The sequence below is a fragment of the Arvicola amphibius genome, chromosome 9 (genome assembly GCF_903992535.2).
Source record: "Arvicola amphibius chromosome 9, mArvAmp1.2, whole genome shotgun sequence".
Classification (NCBI taxonomy): domain Eukaryota; kingdom Metazoa; phylum Chordata; class Mammalia; order Rodentia; family Cricetidae; genus Arvicola; species Arvicola amphibius.
The window spans coordinates 56,784,306-56,805,750 of NC_052055.2; the positions used below are offsets into that span (position 1 = coordinate 56,784,306).

The 21,445-nt window shown below is 44.9% G+C and overlaps 1 protein-coding gene across 2 annotated transcripts; it reads left to right on the top strand.

The window, feature by feature from the left end:
- Window positions 1-15,367: 15,367 nt before the first annotated feature.
- Znf641 (zinc finger protein 641) lies at window positions 15,368-20,224 on the top strand. Of its 2 annotated transcripts, XM_038343469.2 has the most exons (6): window positions 15,377-15,554; window positions 16,193-16,284; window positions 17,140-17,200; window positions 17,503-17,632; window positions 18,210-18,323; window positions 19,152-20,224. In XM_038343469.2, exons 1-6 carry the CDS (start codon window positions 15,420-15,422, stop codon window positions 19,904-19,906), a joined length of 1,287 nt encoding a protein of 428 aa, XP_038199397.2. In that variant the 5' UTR covers window positions 15,377-15,419; the 3' UTR covers window positions 19,907-20,224. The 2 variants fall into 2 exon arrangements, with proteins under 2 accessions (XP_038199396.1, XP_038199397.2); XM_038343468.1 differs by lacking the exon at window positions 17,140-17,200 and having other exon boundaries at window positions 15,368-15,554.
- The last annotated feature ends 1,221 nt before the right edge of the window (window positions 20,225-21,445 follow it).

Here is a 21,445-nt window from a genome sequence, read left to right on the forward strand (position 1 = left end):
GGAAGGTATGAATTTCTCCTTGAAGACTAGGTCCTCTTTTTTGGCCCCATAGTTTATGTTGCTTGATCTCTGAGATGTTGACTGAAAAGAAAACTAATGCGGTCAAATGCAATTGACCTTTAGCATGTGGGTGATGTAGGGGAATGTGGTACAGTAGTGGTGTTGGGACATCCTGACTTATCGGAAAGCCAGGATATACTTAAAGCCGCAATGGGACAGCTCTGGAGGGGGTAGAGCGACAATAGGAAAGCTCAGCCTTGGAGGGAAGGTGTCTTGTCTATCTGGTGATGGAGGAGGGTCATCTGTCTATGTGTTACTTTCATTGGTTAATAAAGAAACTGCCTTGGACTTTTAATAGGACAGAAAATTAGGTAGGCTGAGTAGACAGAACAGAATTGTGGGAGAAAGAAAGCAGAGTCGGGCAGACGCCTCAGGCAGTCACAATAGCTCTCCTCTTGGAGATGGAAGCAGGTTAAGATCTTTCCTGGTAAGCCACCACTTCATGGTGCTACACAGATTATTAAAAATGGGTTAATCAAGATGTAAGAGTTAGCCAATAAGAGGCTGGAACTAATGGGCCAAGCAGTATTTAAATGAATACAGTTTCCATGTAATTATTTCGGGTAAAGCTAGCCGGGTGGGGGGAAGCCGCCCGCCACTTCACTACAATCTGGAAGCCAGGCTACCTGAAGCTGGGGTGCAGTGAGGCACGGTCTTCCCGCAGGATATAGGGATCTTGTTCCTCTCCTGGAGAGCTGCTACAGCTGAGCTCTGCTCTGTTCCCTTACGGGAGCATCCTAGCAGAGCTATCTTCTTCCTCTCTGGCCCAAGATGTTTCTTCTGCAAACAGTCTGCTAAAGGGAAGCTCCCTGCAGAAATGTGATGATCTCTTTCAGCTCCCTAGGAAAGTTGTGACTCCCTGCCCCTCCCCACTTTTACCCTACAGATGCCTGCTCTTGTAGACAGACCTTCCTCCCCACTCTCTTTCTGGACAAGAGCCTGGGAAACAATGGCTGCTGTCCTAACCCTTACCCTGGCACCCTAAGACTATTTCCTCATCAGTGACCCGCCTAAATATCAATCTTGCTACCACTGGCAAACAATACCAAGTGCTTCTAGATACCTAACAAAGAGCTGACAAGGCTGTCCTCTCAAGGTTTTTGCTTTCGTTTTCCTGGAGTTGAATATGGAGCCCAGGGCTTCTTGCAAGCTAAACAAGCACTCTACACTGAACTGATGTTATTATGGCAAGATTCTAACCGTAATATCTGGGCCTTGCAAGAGGTTTAAAAATGTTTGGAATCAAAGCATGCATTCTTCTTGTTTAAAACCCATTTTCAATTCCATCTGAACTGGTGAGTGAATGCGGACCTTGGGGCAACCTGCCCTGGAAGAGAGCACAGACCCCCTACCCCCACTTCCCTCTGCAGGCTTGTGTCTCCCAAGCTTTCCCTAGTGTTCTCAGGTGTCCTGCTCCTGTTCTAAGGCCATCCACCCAAAGGGGTCAGACTCTGGCCTCCAGGCAGGTCTGAGGATTCCTGAGGAGGGGTGCGGGCTCCTTCAGATTGTGCTGCCAGGTTCGCTGTGTGGTATTCCATCCCGCCGTGCCCCCACCTTGGCCCTTTTGTCTGGGCTGCGACCCTGGGCTGCCTGGAATCCCTGATCCTGTGCCCTGACATTCCATCTGAACTGGTGAGTGAATGCGGACCTTGGGGCAACCTGCCCTGGAAGAGAGCACAGACCCCCTACCCCCACTTCCCTCTGCAGGCTTGTGTCTCCCAAGCTTTCCCTAGTGTTCTCAGGTGTCCTGCTCCTGTTCTAAGGCCATCCACCCAAAGGGATCAGACTCTGGCCTCCAGGCAGGTCTGAGGATTCCTGCAAGGGAGTGCGGGCTTCTTCAGATTGTGACGCAAGGAATAGGTCCTCCTCTGGCACTGGGGAGATCCAACCAGTTTCAGTCACAGCAAAGATTGGTCTAGGACACCAAATGCCTCCGGGCTCCTTTTGAAGGAAGAGATGGGCAGGCGCCAATGCAGGAGCTCCTCCAACAACATGAAAGGCAACATGACATCACCACAAGCCAGACATCCCAAAACAACAAGAATTGAATACCCTACCCCAGAAGATATAGAAGAAACCGACCTTAAACAGTACTTTATGAAAATAATAGAGGACCTTAAACAGGAGGTAAAAAACTGCCATAAAGAAATGGAGATGACAAACTAAAAGGTAGAGGAAATAAATAAATCTCTCAAAGATACCCAAGAAAAACAAGAAAGACAAGAAAAAGCAATCAAGCAGGTAAGGGAAACAGTACAAGACCTGATAAATGAAATGGAGGTATTGAAGAAAACACAATCTGAGGGACGACTGGAAATGGAAACTCTGAGTAAACGAACAGAAACTTCAGAGACAAGTATTTCCAACCGAATGCAAGAGATGGAAGAAAGAATCTCGGACTCTGAAGATACAATAGAGGAAATAAACTCACAGATTAAAGAACTAAACAAATCTAACAAATTCTTAACACAAAACATTCAGGAAATATGGGACACCATGAAAAGACCAAACCTAAGAATAATTGGGGTAGAAGAAGGAGAAGAATTACAACTCAAAGGCCCAGAAAACATATTCAACAAAATTATAGAAGAAAACTTCCCCAACCTAAAGAAGGATGTTCATATAAAGGTACAAGAAGCCTACAGAACACCAAATAGACTGGATCAAAAGAAAGCATCCCCACGCCATATAATAATCAAAACACAAAACATACAGAATAAAGAACAGATATTAAGAGCTGCAAAGGAAAAAGGTCAAGTAACATATAAAGGGAAACCTATCAGAATTACACCTGATTTCTCAATGGAAACCATGAAAGCCAGAAGAGCTTGGATAGATGTGCTACAGACACTAAGGGAACATGGATGCAAGCCTAGACTATTATACCCAGCAAAGCTTGCATTCACCATTGATGGAGAAAACAAGATATTCCAGGACAAAAACAGATTTAAACAATACGCAGCCACAAATCCAGCCTTGCAGAAAGTAATAGAAGGAAAATCACAAACCAAGGAGTCCAACAACGCCCACAATAACTCAGGCTTCTAGCGACCCTTCACCAGCACAACTAGAAGAAGGGAAACACACAAACTCTACTACTAAAAATGACTGAAGTTAACAACCACTGGTCATTAATATCACTTAATATCAATGGACTCAATTCACCTATAAAAAGGCACAGGCTAAGAGATTGGATACGAAAACAGAATCCAACATTTTGCTGTTTACAAGAAACACACCTCAACCACAAAGACAGACACCTACTCAGAGTAAAGGGTTGGGAAAAGGTTTATCAAGCAAATGGCCCTAAGAAACAAGCGGGTGTGGCCATACTAATTTCCAACAAAGTTGACTTTAAACTAAAATCAATCAGAAGAGATGGAAAGGGACACTTTATACTCATAACAGGAAAAGTCCATCAGAATGAAGTCTCAATCCTGAATATCTATGCCCCTAATATAAAAGCTCCCACTTATGTAAAAGAAACACTTCTAGAACTCAAGCAGCCATCAAACCACACACACTATTAGTTGGAGACTTCAACACTCCTCTCTCACCAATGGACAGGTCAATCAGACAGAAACCTAACAGAGAATTGAAAGACTTAATGGAGGTAATGAACCAAATGGACTTAACAGACATCTATAAAACATTCCACCCAAATAGGAAAGAATATACCTTCTTCTCTGCGGCTCATGGAACCTTTTCGAAAATTGACCATATACTTGGTAACAAAGCAAACTTCCACAGTTACAAAAAAATATTAGTAACCACTTGTGTCTTATCGGATCACCATGGATTAAAATTAGAATTCAACAACAATGCTACCCCCAGAAAACCCACAAACTCATGGAAACTGAACAGTCAACTACTGACCCACACCTGGGTCAAGGAAGAAATAAAGAAAGAAATTAAAGTCTTTCTTGAATTTAATGAAAACAAAGACACAACTTACTCAAACCTATGGGATACAATGAAAGCAGTGCTAAGAGGAAAGTTCATAGCACTAAGTGCCCACTTAAAGAAAACGGAGAAAGCACTCATTGGTGACTTAACAGCACACCTGAAAGCTCTGGAAAAAAAAGAAGCAGACTCACCTAGGAGAAGTAGAAGACTGGAAATAATCAAACTGAGGGCAGAAATCAACAAAATAGAAACACAGAAAACAATCCAAAGAATCAATGAAACAAGAAGCTGGTTCTTGGAGAAAATCAACAAGATTGACAAACCCCTAGCGAAACTAATCAAACGGCAGAGAGAGAACACACAAATTAATAAGATCAGAAATGAAAAGGGGGACATAACCACAGACACAGAGGAAATTCAGAGAATCATTAGATCTTACTACAAAAGCCTGTATGCCACAAAATTGGAAAATGTAAAAGAAATGGACAGTTTTTTAGATAAATACCATATACCAAAGTTAAACCAGGACCAGATAAATACTCTAAATAGTCCTGTTAGTAGCGAAGAATTAGAAACTGTTATCAGAAACCTCCCTACCAAAAAGAGCCCAGGACCAGATGGTTTCAATGCGGAATTCTACCAGAACTTCCAAGAAGACCTAATACCTATACTCCTTAAGGTATTTCATAATATAGAAACACAAGAGTCACTGCCAAATTCCTTCTATGAAGCTACAGTTACCCTGATACCTAAACCACACAAAGACTCAACCAAGAAAGAGAATTACAGGCCAATCTCACTCATGAACATTGACGCAAAAATCCTCAATAAAATACTGGCAAACCGAATCCAAGAACACATTAGAAAAATTATCCATTACGATCAAGTAGGCTTCATCCCAGAGATGCAGGGCTGGTTCAACATACGAAAATCTATCAATGTAATCCATCATATAAATAAACTGAAGGAAAAAAATCATATGGTCATCTCATTAGATGCTGAAAAAGCATTTGACAAAATTCAGCACCCTTTTATGATAAAGGTCTTGGAGAGATTAGGGATACAAGGGTCATTCCTAAATATAATAAAAGCTATTTACAGCAAGCCGACAGCTAACATCAAACTAAACAGAGAGAAACTCAAGGCTATCCCACTAAATTCAGGAACACGACAAGGCTGTCCACTCTCTCCTTATCTCTTCAATATAGTGCTTGAAGTTCTAGCAATAGCAATAAGACAACATAAGGGAATCAAGGGGATTCAATTTGGAAAGGAAGAAGTTAAACTTTCATTATTTGCAGATGATATGATAGTATACATAAGCGACCCCAAAAACTCCACCAAAGAACTCTTACAGCTGATAAACTCCTTCAGTAACGTGGCAGGTTACAAGATCAACTCCAAAAAATCAGTCGCCCTCCTATACACAAAGGATAAGGAAGCAGAGAGGGAAATCAGAGAAGTATCACCTTTCACAATAGCCACAAATAGCATAAGATATCTGGGAGTATCTCTAACCAAGGAAGTGAAGGATTTATTTGACAAGAACTTTAAGTCTTTGAAGAAAGAAATTAAAGAGGATACCAGAAAATGGAAGGATCTCCCCTGCTCGTGGATTGGGAGGATCAACATAGTAAAAATGGCAATTCTACCAAAAGCAATCTATAGATTCAATGCAATCCCAATCAAGGTCCCATTAAAATTCTTCACAGAGATTAAGAGGACAATAATCAACTTTATATGGAAAAACAAGAAACCCAGGATAGCCAAAAAAATCTTATACAATAAAGGTTCTTCTGGAGGCATTACCATCCCTGACTTCAAACTCTATTACAAAGCTACAGTATTGAAAACAGCTTGGTATTGGCATAAAAACAGAGAAGTTGACCAATGGAATCGTATAGAAGACCCGGATCTTAAACCACAAACCTATGAACACCTGATTTTTGATAAAGGAGCCAAAAGTACACAATGGAAGAAAGAGGGCATCTTCAACAAATGGTGCTGGCATAACTGGATGTCAACCTGTAGAAGAATGAAAGTAGATCCATATCTATCACCATGCACAAAACTCAAGTCCAAATGGATTAAAGACCTCAATATTAATTTGAACACATTGAGCTTGATAGAGGAGAAAGTGGGAAGTACTCTACAACAAATGGGCACAGGGAACCGTTTCCTACGCATAACCCCAGCTGCACAGACTTTAAGGGCAACATTGAATAAATGGGACCTCCTGAAGTTGAGCAGCTTCTGTAAAGCAAAGGACATTGTCACTAAGACACAAAGGCAGCCTACTGACTGGGAAAAGATCTTTACCAACCCTGCAACTGACAAAGGTCTGATCTCTAAAATATATAAGGAACTCAAGAGACTAGACGGTAAAATGCCAATTAACCCAATTAAAAAATGGGGTGCTGAACTGAACAGAGAATTCTCAACAGAAGAAGTTCGAATGGCCAAAAGACACTTAAGGTCATGCTCAACCTCCCTAGCTATCAGGGAAATGCAAATCAAAACAACTTTGAGATATCATCTTACACCTGTCAGATTGGCTAAAATCTAAAATACCAATAATAACCTTTGCTGGAGAGGTTGTGGGGTAAGGGGTACACTCATCCATTGCTGGTGGGAATGCACACTTGTGCAACCACTTTGGAAAGCAGTGTGGCGGTTTCTCAGGAAATTCGGGATCAACCTACCCCAGGACCCAGCAATTCCACTATTGGGAATCTACCCAAGAGATGCCCAATCATACAACAAAAGCATATGCTCATCTATGTTCATAACAGCATTATTTGTAATAGCCAGATCCTGGAAACAACCTAGATGCCCTTCAGTGGAAGAATGGATGAAGAAACTGTGGAATATATACATGCTAGAATACTACTCAGCGGTAAAAAACAATGACATCTTGAATTTTGCAGGCAAATGGATGGAAATAGAAAACACTATTCTGAGTGAGGTAACCCAGACCCAAAAAGATGAACATGGGATGTACTCACTCATAATCGGTTTCTAGCCATAATTAAAGGACATCGAGCCTATAAATTTGGGATCCTTGAGAAGATAATAAGAAGGGGAACTCCCAAAAAAAGATATAGTAATCCTCCTGGATATTGGAAGTAGACACGATCGCCAGGCAAAATTGGGAACTTGAGGGTTGGGCAAGACTGGGCCAAGGGAAGATGGGGAGAGAAAAGTGTGAAGGGAAGAACGGGGGGAGCTCGGAGGAATGGGGTGCTTTGGATATAGGAAGGGTGGATATGGGAGCAGGGAAGCATATATCCTAATTTAAAGAGCTACCTGAGGGTTGTCAAGAGACTTGACCCTAGAGGGGTTCCCAGGTTTCCAGGGAGATGCCCCCAGTTAGTTCCTTGGGCAGCTGAGGAGAGGGAGCCTGAAAAGGCCAGTTCCTATAGCCATACTGATGAATTTCTTGCATATCACCATAGAACCTCCACCTGACGATAGATGAAGAAAATGACAGAGCCCCACATTGGAGCACCGGACTGAGCTCCCAAGGTCCTGATGAGGAGCAGAAGGAGAGAGAACATGAGAAAGAAAGTCAGGACCGTGAGGGAACCTCCAGCTGGCGACAGATGGGAAAGGTGACTGAGCCCCACATTGGAGCACTGGACTGAGCTCCCAAGGTCCTGATGAGGAGCAGAAGGAGCGAGAACATGAGGGAGAAATCAGGAACGAGAGGGGTGTGTTCACTCATGGAGACGGTGGGACAGAACTAATGGGAGATCACCAACTCCAGTTGGAATGGGACTGATGGATCATGCAACCAAACCCGTCTCTCTGAATGTGGCCAACAGTGGGGGCTGACTGAGAAGCAAAGGACAATGGCTCTGGGCTCTGATTCTTCTGCATGGACGGGCTCTGTGGGAGCCTTCTCAGCTTGGTCGATCACCTTCCTGGACCTGGGGGGAGTTGGGAGGACCCTGGTCTTAGCATAGAATGGGGAACCCTGATGGCTCCTTGGCCTTGAGAGGGAGGGAGGGGAGGTATGGGTGGAGGGGAGGGAAGGGGGAGAAGGAGGAGAGGGAAGGGGGAGGAGGAGGGGAGGAGATGGAAATTTTTAAATATAAAAAAAAATAAACCATGAGGAAAAAAACAAAGAAGAAGAAGAAGAAGCCTGAGCTAATAGGCCAACCAGTTTATAATTAAAAAAAAAAAAAAAACAAAACCATTTTCATCAGTTGTTGGATGAAGGTTCCGTGATGACAATTAAGGTCATCATCAATCTGATTACAGGGAAAGGGCAGTTTAGGTACCCTCTCCATTGTTGCTTAGATTCTTAGCTAGGGTCATCCCTGTGGTTTCCTGGGACTTCCCCTAGTACCTGGTTTCTCGCTCACCCTACGATATCATAGAACTTTTCATCCAGTAACTGATAGAAGCAGATGCAGAGATCCAGAGCTAAGCACTGGGCTGAACCCCTGGTGTCTAGTCATAGAGAGGGAGGAGCAATATTATGGCAAAGGGGCCAAGACCATGATGAGGATACCCACAGAAATGGCTGACTCAAGCTAGTGGGAGCTTACTGACCCTGGACTGACAGTTGGGGAAACAGCATACAAGTGAACTAGGCCCTCTGAATGTGTGTGACAGTTGTTTGGCTTGGGCAGTTAGTGGGCCACTAGCAGTGGAACCAGTATTTATCCCTAGTGTATGATCTGGCTTTTTGGAGCCCATTCCCTATGGAGGGATACTTTGTTCAGCCTAGATACTGGGTGGAGGGCCTTGGTCCCTTCTCAAGTGTTATGACAGACTTTGTTGACTCCCCATGGGATAAAGGAGAATGTGAATAAATTAATCCCACACTAGCTCAGAACTAAGTATAATAAGGGGTTCTTCATTTAAGGGGGACTCATAGATCACAGTCCTCTTCATAAATGGGGGAAAGGAACTGAATCCAGCATCCAGGTAAAAGAGGAGAGAGAAAAAGATGTGCACCTTTTCAGTACCCAAGGCCATGCCCAACCTGGTTCAGCTTCTCAAAGGCTACTGGCTGAAGGAGGTTCCCTATCACCTCCCTCTTTTGTCTAAATAGGAGAGTTCCAAACTCAACACAAAACTATACACAATAAGAACAGATATCAAGTATAAAAACTGGAATTACAATCAGCATAAATAATATTAAACAAGAAACATATGCTAAACATTTCAACAATTATTTTATCCTAAGGAGTCTAAGATTTATTTAGAAATGACTTGGCTAAGTCATAAGAGGAAAGTAACTACAACTATCTAGTCTTCAACCCCATGGAAGACCTGAGAAGGGAGACAATATGACTTCAGTAGGCAGGAAGTGCAATCAAGCAGCTTTCAAAATATGCAGTAGATGACAGAGACAGCTGGCCACCTGGGCAATCACCCAAAGTCTCATTTGCAACGTTGGAACAACCAATTTTGGCTAAGGCCCAAAGTAACTGACAGCCATTTCAAAGGCAGGAAAGTTGTAAGACCATCTTACCCTATCTTGGAAAGGTTTAGCAGCCTCTTTTTCTTGTATCCTGCTTGTCCTGTCTGGACACTGTGTATTTTGTTAGTGGTTGAGGCATGGGCAGTTGCTTGCCCAAAGGCCAGTTTTTCCAAGAAGAAAATAAGCTCCAAGTGGAGTGTCCGGTGCTCAACATTCTCTTGGAAGTAGATTGGTGCTGCCAGGAGCAATCGTGTCTCACATTCACAGAACCCTAAGTTATTTAAATGCCATATTCCACAGTTTTTTGAAGTGGTTGAAGATTACCTATCTATGCAGAATACAATCTCTATGTATCTAAAGAACCTGATTAGTCTAACTATAAGTATGGCAAACATGGATGACTAGTGACCTATAATTCTTAATACCTATATAGCTTAAAGACTAAGACTTCATATTAGAATATTAAACAATCTTTAAACAACTATGCAGCAAATGAAGACAATGACCTCAAAATGTGAACAATGCATAAGTATCTTGATCAGAGGTAGAAATGTATAGTGCAATATAAATATATTCTGAAATTGTATCAATGTACAAAATGTCTTAAGTAGAGGCAGAAGCATGCATACAGTCTGACAAAATAACTTTGCATAGGTGTATAAATACCTTTTCGGTGTGGTGTTTTTAATTGTTTACTTATTTGTGTCTTTGATTCATAAGAGAATCTTATAGAGAAGTGACTCCCAGCAGGGGCTGACATAAGAATTGCCAAGGAAGACTGTAAAGTAAAAAAAAAAAAAAGACATTCCACAGAGATTCTATTCTAGACTAGAATCTTTAGACTTGAGGGGTGGAGAAGCATAGGCACCAAGAATTTGTAAAAATCCCCAATGCTCAATATTTATGGATTAATGCATAAAGATGGAGGAGCCAGGGCTAATAGGCAAAGACTACTGACCTCTTAAGACATTTGAAAGTTTTCCTGAGAACTCTAAATGTCAGAGACCTCTCCCTGTGCCCAGGAAGGACTGCTACATTCTAAGGAGAGTAGGGTTATGTTAGGGTTAGGGTTAGGGTTAGGTTTTGGGTTAGGGTTAGTGTTAGTTAGTTAACTTCCTTAGTTAGGTTAAAGTACCCTGTGTTCTACATATTAGAATCCTACTGTAGGACAATTCATTCAGTTTTTAAAAGCAGAGTTTTACCAAAAGCATAGGCTGGGACAGTTAGGTTCTAAGTTATAAGAACCATAATAATAAGAAGGATATACTAAGAACCATTTCGGTATAAACACATAGATAGTGACATCATTTCCATATAAACAAATGTGTAAAGACAGTGACTATCACCTGACGTAGCAAATTAAAATAAAACTCTTGACCCTCTCTACCAGCTTCCTATTTTATTTCTTTTCTACTCTAGACAGACACGCCTATGTCTGTGACCTTCCCGTAGCACCTAGCACACTCATTAGCACCTTCCTGTCTGCAGTGCCCTTCTTACATCCCACCTCCAAAGTTGGTATTTAAACCTGTCCATCAGAAACACCTAAACAGTGGTGGAGATTTCTGCCTGCTGTTCTCCACATAATGTGGCGTGGCGTTGGGCTTCCCTATAATCAGGGTGAAAGAGAATAAGACACTGTTCCAGAGACAGGTGCACCAGATTAGCACTCAGACCAGGGCTCTCTCTTTTTTAACATTCCACTCCATGCCCCTGAACTCATGTAGCAGTAATAGCTACACTTGACAGGACTTGTTGATTGATTGTGAAAGAGATGGAACCGTCAAGAGCAAATATGACTGCATCTTAACGTTTATTCCCTGTGATGTTTAAGATAGTGTCTTGGCATAAAATAGATGTTCATTAAACATTAGTGTCCCATTTCATTAGATTTAAATTTACTTTGCTTCCTTTCCTTCTTCTAGGGTGTAGGATAGTATCTCACAATGCCCCTACCTCCAGTGGGGAAGACGAGCATCCTGGCTGTTACGATGTTTATCAGCTTCTCCTAAACAGGCTTTTCAGGTAAAGTTTGGTTTAGGTGTTCTGGTATGTTCAATTTACCACCATGCATCAGGAGCTTCGAGTCTATCAGGCGCCCACACTTCACACCACAGCCACCCTAAATTTAATTGTGGCCATGTAAGCAGATGCATGGATTCCAGGTACAAGGAAGATTAAGTACATTTCCAGAATTGGCCTTAGAATAGTCAAGTCTACGGGTAAGACGAGGGAAGAGAGCTGCTGCTGAATTGTCACTGAGATGGGGGAGACAGTAGATGAAAGGTGTCTGGTCCCTTTCACAAATGCAAAGAGCCGAACCTCCTCCCCCTGGTCTCAACCAACTCACAGAGCTTTGCAAACGGTATGAAAAGGCCTTTCCCTTTACCAGTCCGGGCACTGAGATGTCAGTTCACACTAATTAGCGCCTCTCATGGTGTGTAAGTGAGAACCCCTGAACCTGCACGGGAGCTGAGGCTGAACATTCTGGTCCTATCACTCCCACACATCCAGTGAGGGGCTGGAGGGATGCGAGCCTGCTATCCTCCCCTTCTGCTCCTCCGCCGATTTCGTGAGTCTCCAACCTCCCTCCCAGACACAATCACTTGCCTTCGCTCCTAGCTCAGGGAAGATTTTTAAAAACAAATCACATTATAGTTTATGGCAAATAGCCATTGACGCAAGCCTCCCCTGACAGTTCTTTCTTTGATTTCCAGCATACATTTACACCGAATGACGTTTAACAGCAAGTTAATGCCTATTAAAGAAATGCCTGTCACGTATGCTCTGCCTTGAGTCATTTATTCTTTAAGTCCGAGCAGTTAGATTTTGCAGAGTGATTTTGATAATGTTTGATGAAACACTGTGACATTTACTAGCTGGTTCTACCATTATCAGTTTTGTAGGCCTTTCTGGTCTTCTCCAGTCACTTTCCTCTTAATGCTTTAAGGTGGAAATGCCCAGAAGAAATGTAGCGCAGGTCACATTTGTAATGTGCGAAATTAACATACTTAACTAACATAGCTTAATTATTACATTTTTTTTTAAAAAAAATCAAATCTTCTAAATGTGGTATGCACGCTGGCAACCCATGTCTCTTCAGCTCAGAAGAGCAGAGCATGCAGCGGCACAGCCCCCTTCATACAGCACCATCTTGGTAGAACCAAAAGGCTTCCTTCGGAGTCCACTGTCCTCGGTGCTCTCTCTGGTCGGCCTTGGCTGTCGCGAGGGCAAGCCAGAGGGAACCAACCAGCTTGGCCATCCGGGCGCTGTGGGTGGTCGGAGGCACCCGGTGTGGGCGGGACCCCCGGAGCAGCGCGCCCCGGGGCTGCGGCGACCCGAGTACGGGTCCAGTTGTCCCCTCCGCCTGCGCCCACCCCCGCCCGCACCAAGGAGCCCCGGAAGCGGCGGGATTTCCTGTGCCCGCCCCGCTCTGGCCGCCGTCGCCTGTCGCTGGCTGTGCGGGCCGCGGGCTCTGCCGCGCCAGGCGGGAGGCAGCACCAAGGGGCCGAGCCGGGGTGAGTGGGGCCGGGACGCGGGCGGGCGAAGGGGGAGGGAACCGGCCTGGCAGTGGGGACGGTGGCCTCGATGCTGCGTGCCCGGTCCCACTGCTGTCACTCTCGCGGACGCCCGCGGCACCCTTACTCTCACTCGCTGTAGCCCCGGCTCGAGGGAACCTGTTTTCTGGCCCGGCTTTGCCCGCTCCGGTTTTGCCGCGCCCGAGTCTTCTGAAATCTGACCCTCCCCGGGGTGCTGTGACCCGGAGAGAAGAAACCTTACTCGCTGCAGGCTCGGGGCCCGGGCCGTGCCACACCCGTGGCGGGGCTACTGGAGCCACTTACGTCCCTGTGCCCTTGGGCCACTCTTTGATACCAGGGCCCTATCTCTCTGTGCAACAGATCGCGCTACAAAAAAAAAAAAAAAAAAAAAAAAAAAAAAAAAAAAAAAAAAAAAAAAAAAAAAACTTTCTGCAGCTGCCCAGCCTCCCAGGTACCTAAGCAAACAACAGGAAGGAAAGCCCAAGAACCTATGCTCCAGCCGGATGGGGATCATTCTGAACTAAGGAAAGGAAGGAGAGAAAACAGGTTCATCCTGCAGCTCAGGTGCTGGCTCTGCCATGATCTCCTTAGGGAATGCAATGAGGTGACAGTTATCCACGCCTTCCTTTGCTCGGGTTTTGCCAGCATTTTCAAAGGTTTTTCTGTCGTCGTCCAGCCGGCCTAGTGGGCTCTTGGGAAAGGCTTCCGTGGAGGACCTGTCTGCCGAGGACATGAGAGGGAAATGGGTTGGAGGCAGGTGTCCAGGTGCTAGGCTGCACTTGAAATGTGCTGGAGAACTTGCGCAGGCAGCCAGAAAATAAGGGTGGCTTATGGAGAAGAAGGGCGATCGGTGCCCTGTGCATTTAAAAATGAACCGGACACAGGGGCTGAAATTCAGAGGAGAGCTATAATTGAGGTTTCCCCTTAGTATGCTTTACTCTTTTCCTTTCTCATGAGAAGTCTCTGAAAGGGAGACCACGTAAACTATTATTAGTCCAGTATTAGTATTATTATGGGTATTAGTCCAGGATGCATCCACGAGGCCCCAAAGCCATCTTTGGGCTTCAAAGATGAAAGAGAAATTTGTTTTTCCTGTACACTGTGCTTAGAAATCTTTTGTCAAAGAAAAACAGACAAGAAAGTAAGTGGCCTGAGGTCTGTTGTAACCTTTTCCAGCCTCCTGAGTGATCACGTGATAGCCAAAGTAGCTACCGAAATTCTGACCCACTCTTGGGAGATTTTTGGTGACCCTGTTTATTTGGGTATTGTGTAAGAATCACAAAAATAGATTGCCAAGCAGAAAGTCATTCTCAAATGGGACCTGTCTTGTTCTAAAAATGTCCAAAGAAGAGTGCAGACTTGATCGTAAGCTCTGTAGGACTGATTCTTTAAAAACAAAACTAACCTAAATCTCTTTCTTGGGTCCAGAACCTGTTCCTTCTGTTTGATACATACAGATGTTTACAGCTGGTGTGACTGCTCAGCCTTCTGTGCTTGACAAGCGAAAACGGTGTCCATTATTTTTAGCTTTTCCACTGACGGTGTGTGCTGTCCCTTTCTTGAATTTCTTCCAATGAGCAAATCCTGTCTTCTCCACACCATTCTTGAGTATATATGTATATGTATAATGCATTGTGACTGGTGCCTATCAAGCAAGTGTGTGTTTGCGTTTCAGACCATGGGGCTGTTGATTTCCCCCAAAAGTTTGTGTTAATAACACAGCTTACCTGGTTTCCATCTCTTGTCCAAGCTCTGTTCTTTTCTGCTTTCTCCAATTACTTCAGCTCCTCGCTGACCTGCAGTTTCTCTCATCAGTTAGGGCCATGTTGGGCATTTATACCTCAGCTATAGGCTCCGGGATCCTGGTTTCTCTGCTATGTTTCTATCACTGTTCATTCCTGCATATGAGTGACAGGACACATGTCCCTTTGCTGAGGCTTTTCTTACAGGAGACGCTATCTGAACAGGTGCTCATGACAGGTCATGCCCCTGGGTGGGACATCTAAGTCAGCTGCTGAGATTGCAGTTTGTGGCATAGAATCTCTGGGTCTGCTCACTCCCATCTTTGTTGAGTGCGTTCCTTCCTGAATTTCCCCCCACATCCACTGCACTTTGGATGATAGAAATGCAACGGATAGCCTCTGGGTTTTTGGGATTGTTCTTTTATTTTTAAGTGAAGTTCTTGCGGTCCTCAGGGATATATAGCACGAGGTCTCCAAAATGACAGCGCCTTGACCGCGTGGCGTTGGTCAGTTCCTTAGTTCCTCCGGAAAAGTTTTGACTCAACATCATGCTTTGCGAGTTTGTCTCCTGTCAGGCTCCTCTCACTGTCATCCTCAGCCTTCTCTGAAGTGGCCTTTGTCATGCCCGCCCTCCCTTTCTGTAGCTGCTTTTGGCGTGTTCCAGGTCACGGTCTGTGCTTGCTGCAGAAATGCTTTCTGAACAGCCTGCAGCCCTGGGAGCAGGATGGGAGTCAACAAATGTACATCTGGATGGAGCAGAGCCCCAGATGGAGAGAGGAAACCAGAAAGAGGGCCCGTGGAGAGCAGCACCAGGGCCACTGGAGCACCTTCACTGTGACCTTGGAGAGGAGCCACTGTCCCTTCAGGAGAAGGGTGAGGACACACGGGGTGCCTTGGAAGCACTAGATGTCTTCTAGTCTCTGCTCAAAAAGTAGTGTTAGAAATTCCCAACCTGGATGGATGCAGTTGCTCACACTTGTAATCTCATTACTTGGAGGCTAAGGTAGGAAGATTGCCACAAGTTCTAGGCCAGCCTGAGCTACATCTCAAGCAACAATTAACTCTAAGGGCCATGGACTGAAGGACATAATACCAGATCCAGCCTGTTTTTCCTGGACCCTGCTATCCAGTACACAGTGGGGCCCTGCATTTCCCTAACTGTGCCAATGGGCTTCTTCTGTTTCTCCCATAGTGTGGTTCCTCCTACATTCAAGTGCAGCGTTAATGGTATTGGGTGTGGGAGACACAGGAAGTACTAGAGACTCATTATTATTATTGTAGAAAACGGTCAATAATATGTAGGATACTTGCTAAGAATCCATTCAAGCTATGCCTGTTCCAATTAAATGTCATTAAATTTTTACAGAACATGTTGAGTGAAGGCCTCTACATTTTTATGTATACATTTGAGTTTTTACCTGGGAGCATAGATTGAGAAGGTAAATGGGCCCCAGTGCATGCTGGGACAGATGGGTGGTTTATCTCTAACAGTTCCTCTCTCCCCTTATCAGCTCAGTCTGCTCCCTGGGATCCTGCAGTTCCCCAGGAGGGCAACACTGCAGACTGGGAAATGGCAGCCGCACTTCTTGCAGCCGGATCCCAGGTGAGTTCTTCTCTGGCCCCATCCTCTCCTAAGGTCACTGCAGTTGCCTTTCTATAGCTTTGGCATCATCCCATTGGCTTGTTAGTTCCAATGAACACTAATGGTATGCTTATAGCCGAGTAGATTCTGTTTCTAAGGGATGTATATTGGTTTTTAATGTTATCTGTGAGATGGGGTGGGGAATTCAGAATAACTAATTGGTTTCTTTGGGGAAGAAAATCTATAATCAGGTATGATGGTGCGCAGGGGAAATTCCAGTTACAAGGGAGACTGAGGCACAAGTGTTGCCGGAGCCCAAGAATTTTGGGCCAGTCTATGTAGCATGATGAGACCTTTTCTCAAAAAAAGAAAGAAAGAAAGAAAGAAAGAAAGAAAGAAAGAAAGAAAGAAAGAAAGAAAGAAAGAAAAAAGAAAAAAATCCTGGAGGAAGTGAGAAGAGAGGGTCCAGGGAAAGCTTGGAAAGCACAAAGCAGACAGGGTTGTGTAGATTGTGCAGCTTTTAGGAAAGAGAAGAGAAGGAAGAAGCAGGAAGAGAGCACAAGTTTAGAGACTAGCCAGGAGAGACAGCAGCATCGCTAATAGCAACACATGCAGAAAGCTTATCACTTGCAGTGTTTCCTGTGCACCGTGTATGTGCTATGTAATATGAGAGCCACGCAATCATTCCATTTTATTGTGAGAACGTTGGGGCAGAGAGAGATGGAGGCATTCGGATAATACCACTAAGACGCAGTAGAGCCAACAGTCACTTAGCTCCAGATTTTGGGCTTACCCACTGTACTGTAGCATCTGATAGGACATCATAGCATACCAGGGGAGCCAGCGTGTTTTGTTCATGTCATGTTGTGTTGACAGAGAAGGGAAGGTCGAGTGGAGGAAGGAGGCTGTGGTACAGTCTGCGAGAAAGGATGAGGAGGTAAGAGGAGACTTAGTAGACACCTATAGTTAAAGAGGGAGTGATGCCTTTGTCACGGCTCTGCCTTCTCACGGTCTCACATGGGAACCTCGTCTAGTGACGTGATCCTCACTCACTCCTTGATCTCATTTCTTTCCTCATTTTCTCTTCACCAATGCTATGGGTCTTGCCAGCTGACCTGGTGGCAGTTCTCTAGCTGGGTCCTCTCTCGCCATCCTTCCTGGACTATCTCAGCCCTTCCTAGTAAGATCGTATTTCCCATCAGAGAAGCTCCTGGCAGACAACCTCTGTGTTTGTTTCAGGGACTGGTAACCATCAGGGATGTGTCGTTGTGCTTCTCCCAGGAGGAGTGGCGGAGCCTGGATCCCTCGCAGACAGACTTTTATGGAGAATATGTCATGCAGGAAAACTGTGGGATTGTCGTCTCTCTGAGTAAGCAGCACATTCTGCTTCCTGAAAGGCTCTCCTGGGAGGGTGGGACCACCTCTCTGAGGGCTGTTGGATAGTACCTGCCCTTGGCAGGGACTCTGTCTAGGTAGACTTCCACCAAAGAAAGAATGTTGGGCTAAGCCTAAAAGAGTTGAAGCAAGGAATCTCTTTGTACATAATGCCAAATTATGGAGGGAAAACTTGAAGCTCATCTTGGTTGGGAATTTGAGACTTCTTAGAGAGCAGAGAAAGGGACACCTGGAGCTAGATCCTTGGGACCTGGAGCACCCCCATGGGAAGGTAAGGGTACTGCAGTGGGACTTACAGTGGATCTGAGGTACAGTCGCGACCAGAAGGACATGGCCTGAGAGGTTGTGAGTCAAAGAGAACTGGTTCTTAAGAAAAGAGTTTGTGGTTTTCTAGAAAAAGAAAGAGGGACTAACAGAAGTGTCTGAAGGCTTGTGTTCAACTCTTCCATCCTGGCATCCCGAGTAAGAATCTAGGGAGTGGTTTTGTTCATTAATAGAGAATTGCTGTTGAAGTAAGCTGGTGTGCATCTGTTTCCTTTTCTTATGGGCAGGGTTTCCGATTCCCAAACTGGACATGCTTTCTCAACTAGAGGGAGGAGAAGAACAGTGGGTACCTGACCCCCAGGACTTAGAAGGGAGAGATATCCTAAAGGTCACATATACAGGTGAGGACCCAGAAACACTCTCTTGTGGTGTTGTCTTTACTGTGTCGCTAACCAAAAAGCTCAGAGTTCTTATATTTCCAAAAGCAAGGCTGGGGTGCAGAAGGCATGCAAGGCAGACCCTGAAGTCAGGCTGTGTGGGCTTGAATCATAGGTCATACCTGTTTCTAAGTTATTACAGCTAGATGTGCTAACACCTGATTGCAGAAGAGCATCAAAACGTAACAGTCATCCGATAAGAGTTGTTATTGACGCTGTAGGTCAGCGTCCAAGTCACTGCAGAGATAGATGTCTTCTAAATGGATCTACTGATGCTGACATCTGGTGACTTAACCAGCGATGACTGCACCTCATTCCTTCCCTCTCTGTTTAGATGCAGGTGTGAAGATGGGACTGGTAGTAATGAACAGTAGTAAATACATAATGTTGGTAGAAAAATAATAGAGTATTTATCACTTACTGAGTGCATACCAAGAGCGGATATAATCCTGAAAAGAAAGATTCTAGTCTTACTGGGAAAGAGAGAAAGACACACACACACACACACACACACACACACACACACACACACGGGGGGGGGGCATTCCTGTTTTATGAATGAAATGAAGATTTAGAAGGTAAGGAGTCTCAGATGAAAACGTGACTCATTTCCCATTAAGACCAGGCTCATGAACATCCCTGTAGCTATTGCACAACCTTGCGATTTCACACACGTGTTCTTCCAGCCCCTCTGGGATAACATTTGGCACCATACAACTTTTCCTGGGACTGAGTGCTGGAATAGCATCTTCAGACTCTCCTTCTAAGAGTGCTATTCTTCCTTCCCCATAGGAAATGGAAGCGAACATGAAGGTGACACTCCTGAACTAGAGGCTGAACCTCCCAGGATGTTATCCAGTGTATCTGAAGATACTGTTCCCTGGAATCCAGGGCAGGCTCGGAGCTGGGAGTCCATGCCTAGGGGCCCGAGAGACATGCTCCTCAGCCCACCCTTTCTTCGGGAAGGCAGCTTCTCAAGCTTTCTAGGTAGTGGTGGCATGGAGTCTCTCTTAAAACCCCATACATGCCCTCAGTGTGGGAAACAGTTTGTGTGGGGCTCCCATCTCGCCAGGCATCAGCAAACCCACACTGGGGAGAGGCCCTACAGCTGCCTTAAGTGTGACAAAAGCTTCGGGCGAAGGCATCACCTGATTAGGCACCAGAAAACCCATCTACGCGACAAGCCAAGCAGATGTTCTGAGTGTGGCAAGAATTTTCGATGCAACTCCCATCTGGCCAGCCACCAGAGAGTACATGCGGAGGGCAAGTCCTACAAGGGCCAAGAGATCGGAGAGAGTCCCGGGGCCAGGAAACAGCAGCTTGCCCCACCGGTGCCAAAGTGTCATGTGTGCACTGAATGCGGGAAGAGCTTTGGCCGAAGGCACCACCTCGTGAGACACTGGCTGACCCACACTGGGGAGAAGCCCTTCCATTGCCCTCGCTGTGAGAAGAGCTTTGGCCGCAAGCACCACCTGGACAGGCACCTGCTGACCCACCAGGGACAGAGTCCTGGGAGCAGCTGGGACAGAGGGACATCTGCCTTTTGAAATCTGTCTCTTCTGTTGCTATGGTCAAACCTCTCAGCCATACTATCAGCAGCCACTGCCAGAGCTTCCCCTCTCCTGTACCTGATGGCCAGAGCATTTCTTACCAGTTCGTACGAAAACGGAGTTCTTTGGGCAAAATTTTGGGAAACAGTACAAAATCTGTGATTATTCAGCTTGAACCAACTGTCAAGAAAACAGTGGAACCAGTAGTGATGGGTGAGGTTCATGCTTATTAGTTGGAGTCTATGTTGAAGTCAATATTTATACATCACCCTTGTATGCTGATTATATCCCCTCTTCAAAGAGAAGGAAAGTGAAAGCGGCCATGTCAATATATCAAGGGCCCTGAGAACTTCTGCAGTCAAATTAGTGTCTATTAGTGTAATGTTTTCTAAATTTATTTGGCCTCAGTATCTATTTCAGATCCCCACAGAACTGGTGACCCTGTGAAACATATTTCTGTCATCACTGAGTTTAAAAGCAACACAAAAACAAGAAAGAAACAGTGACCAGGCACTCAGAACCCCCATGTTTATCTACAAAAGCATGGGGGCCAGACATTGTGGTATAGGTCTGTCATCCTTCCCCATCATTACACGTGCCTCACACCCTTACCTCTGAAAAACATAGAGTGGCCTTTCACTCCCAATTCTCACAGACACACACACATACACACACACACACACACACACACACACACACACACACACACACAGGGCTGAGGATCAGATTACAAAGCTAAAGGATGGACCTTACACCCCCAAGTAATCCAGGCCCATGCCGAAGAAAACACTATTCCCCTCAAGAGCCTTCCCTTTGTATTTGGTGTCTGTGTATGTGTGAAGGGTTTTTGTGAAAAGCATGCTCAGGGCAGACTGGACACGCTAGGTTTTCTAGATTGTGTTCTAGAGTAAGACTCATGGGGACAGAATGCATTTCTGGTTTTCTTTGGTAAAGGGATTCACAGTAGAACGGTGCAATGGTGGCTTAAGTTGTGTACAGTTTCCCAGGTATTCTTGGGATGTAGACATTTGTGGATTTGTATATCCACATCCGAATCTCTGTGATGAAAATTATTTTTTCCCATATAGATGGAAAGAGACTGTTTTTTGTTGACTTCAGGCAAGGTGCCGGCGGGTCGTGCTCAGTGCAGTTTTGTCTTGTTTTAAGTGCTAGAAGATTAGGACAGGAATAGCAGCACCGGAAGTCACTCCCATCGTTCTTGTTGGATTTTCTTAGCTTCTTCAAAGGGAAGAACTGTTGCCTAGCATCTCATTCTTCCAGGAAAAGGAACTTTAGGGGAAAAGGCTGTAGCTTAGCCTGGCAGCTGGTGAGGATAAAGAGCTCTCTGAGAGGGTTCGTTCCTCTGTGTTCTGGGAATAGCCTTACACAGAGACTCTTGACTCTAAGGTTAGCCACCTGCACGAGAGCTCCTACCAATGCCCTCACATCTGTTGGCTCATGAGTTGGCCACTGTTTTTCATTTTGGTGGTGGTATTAATCTTATAATCTAACCAGTCTTACAACATACAATTTATT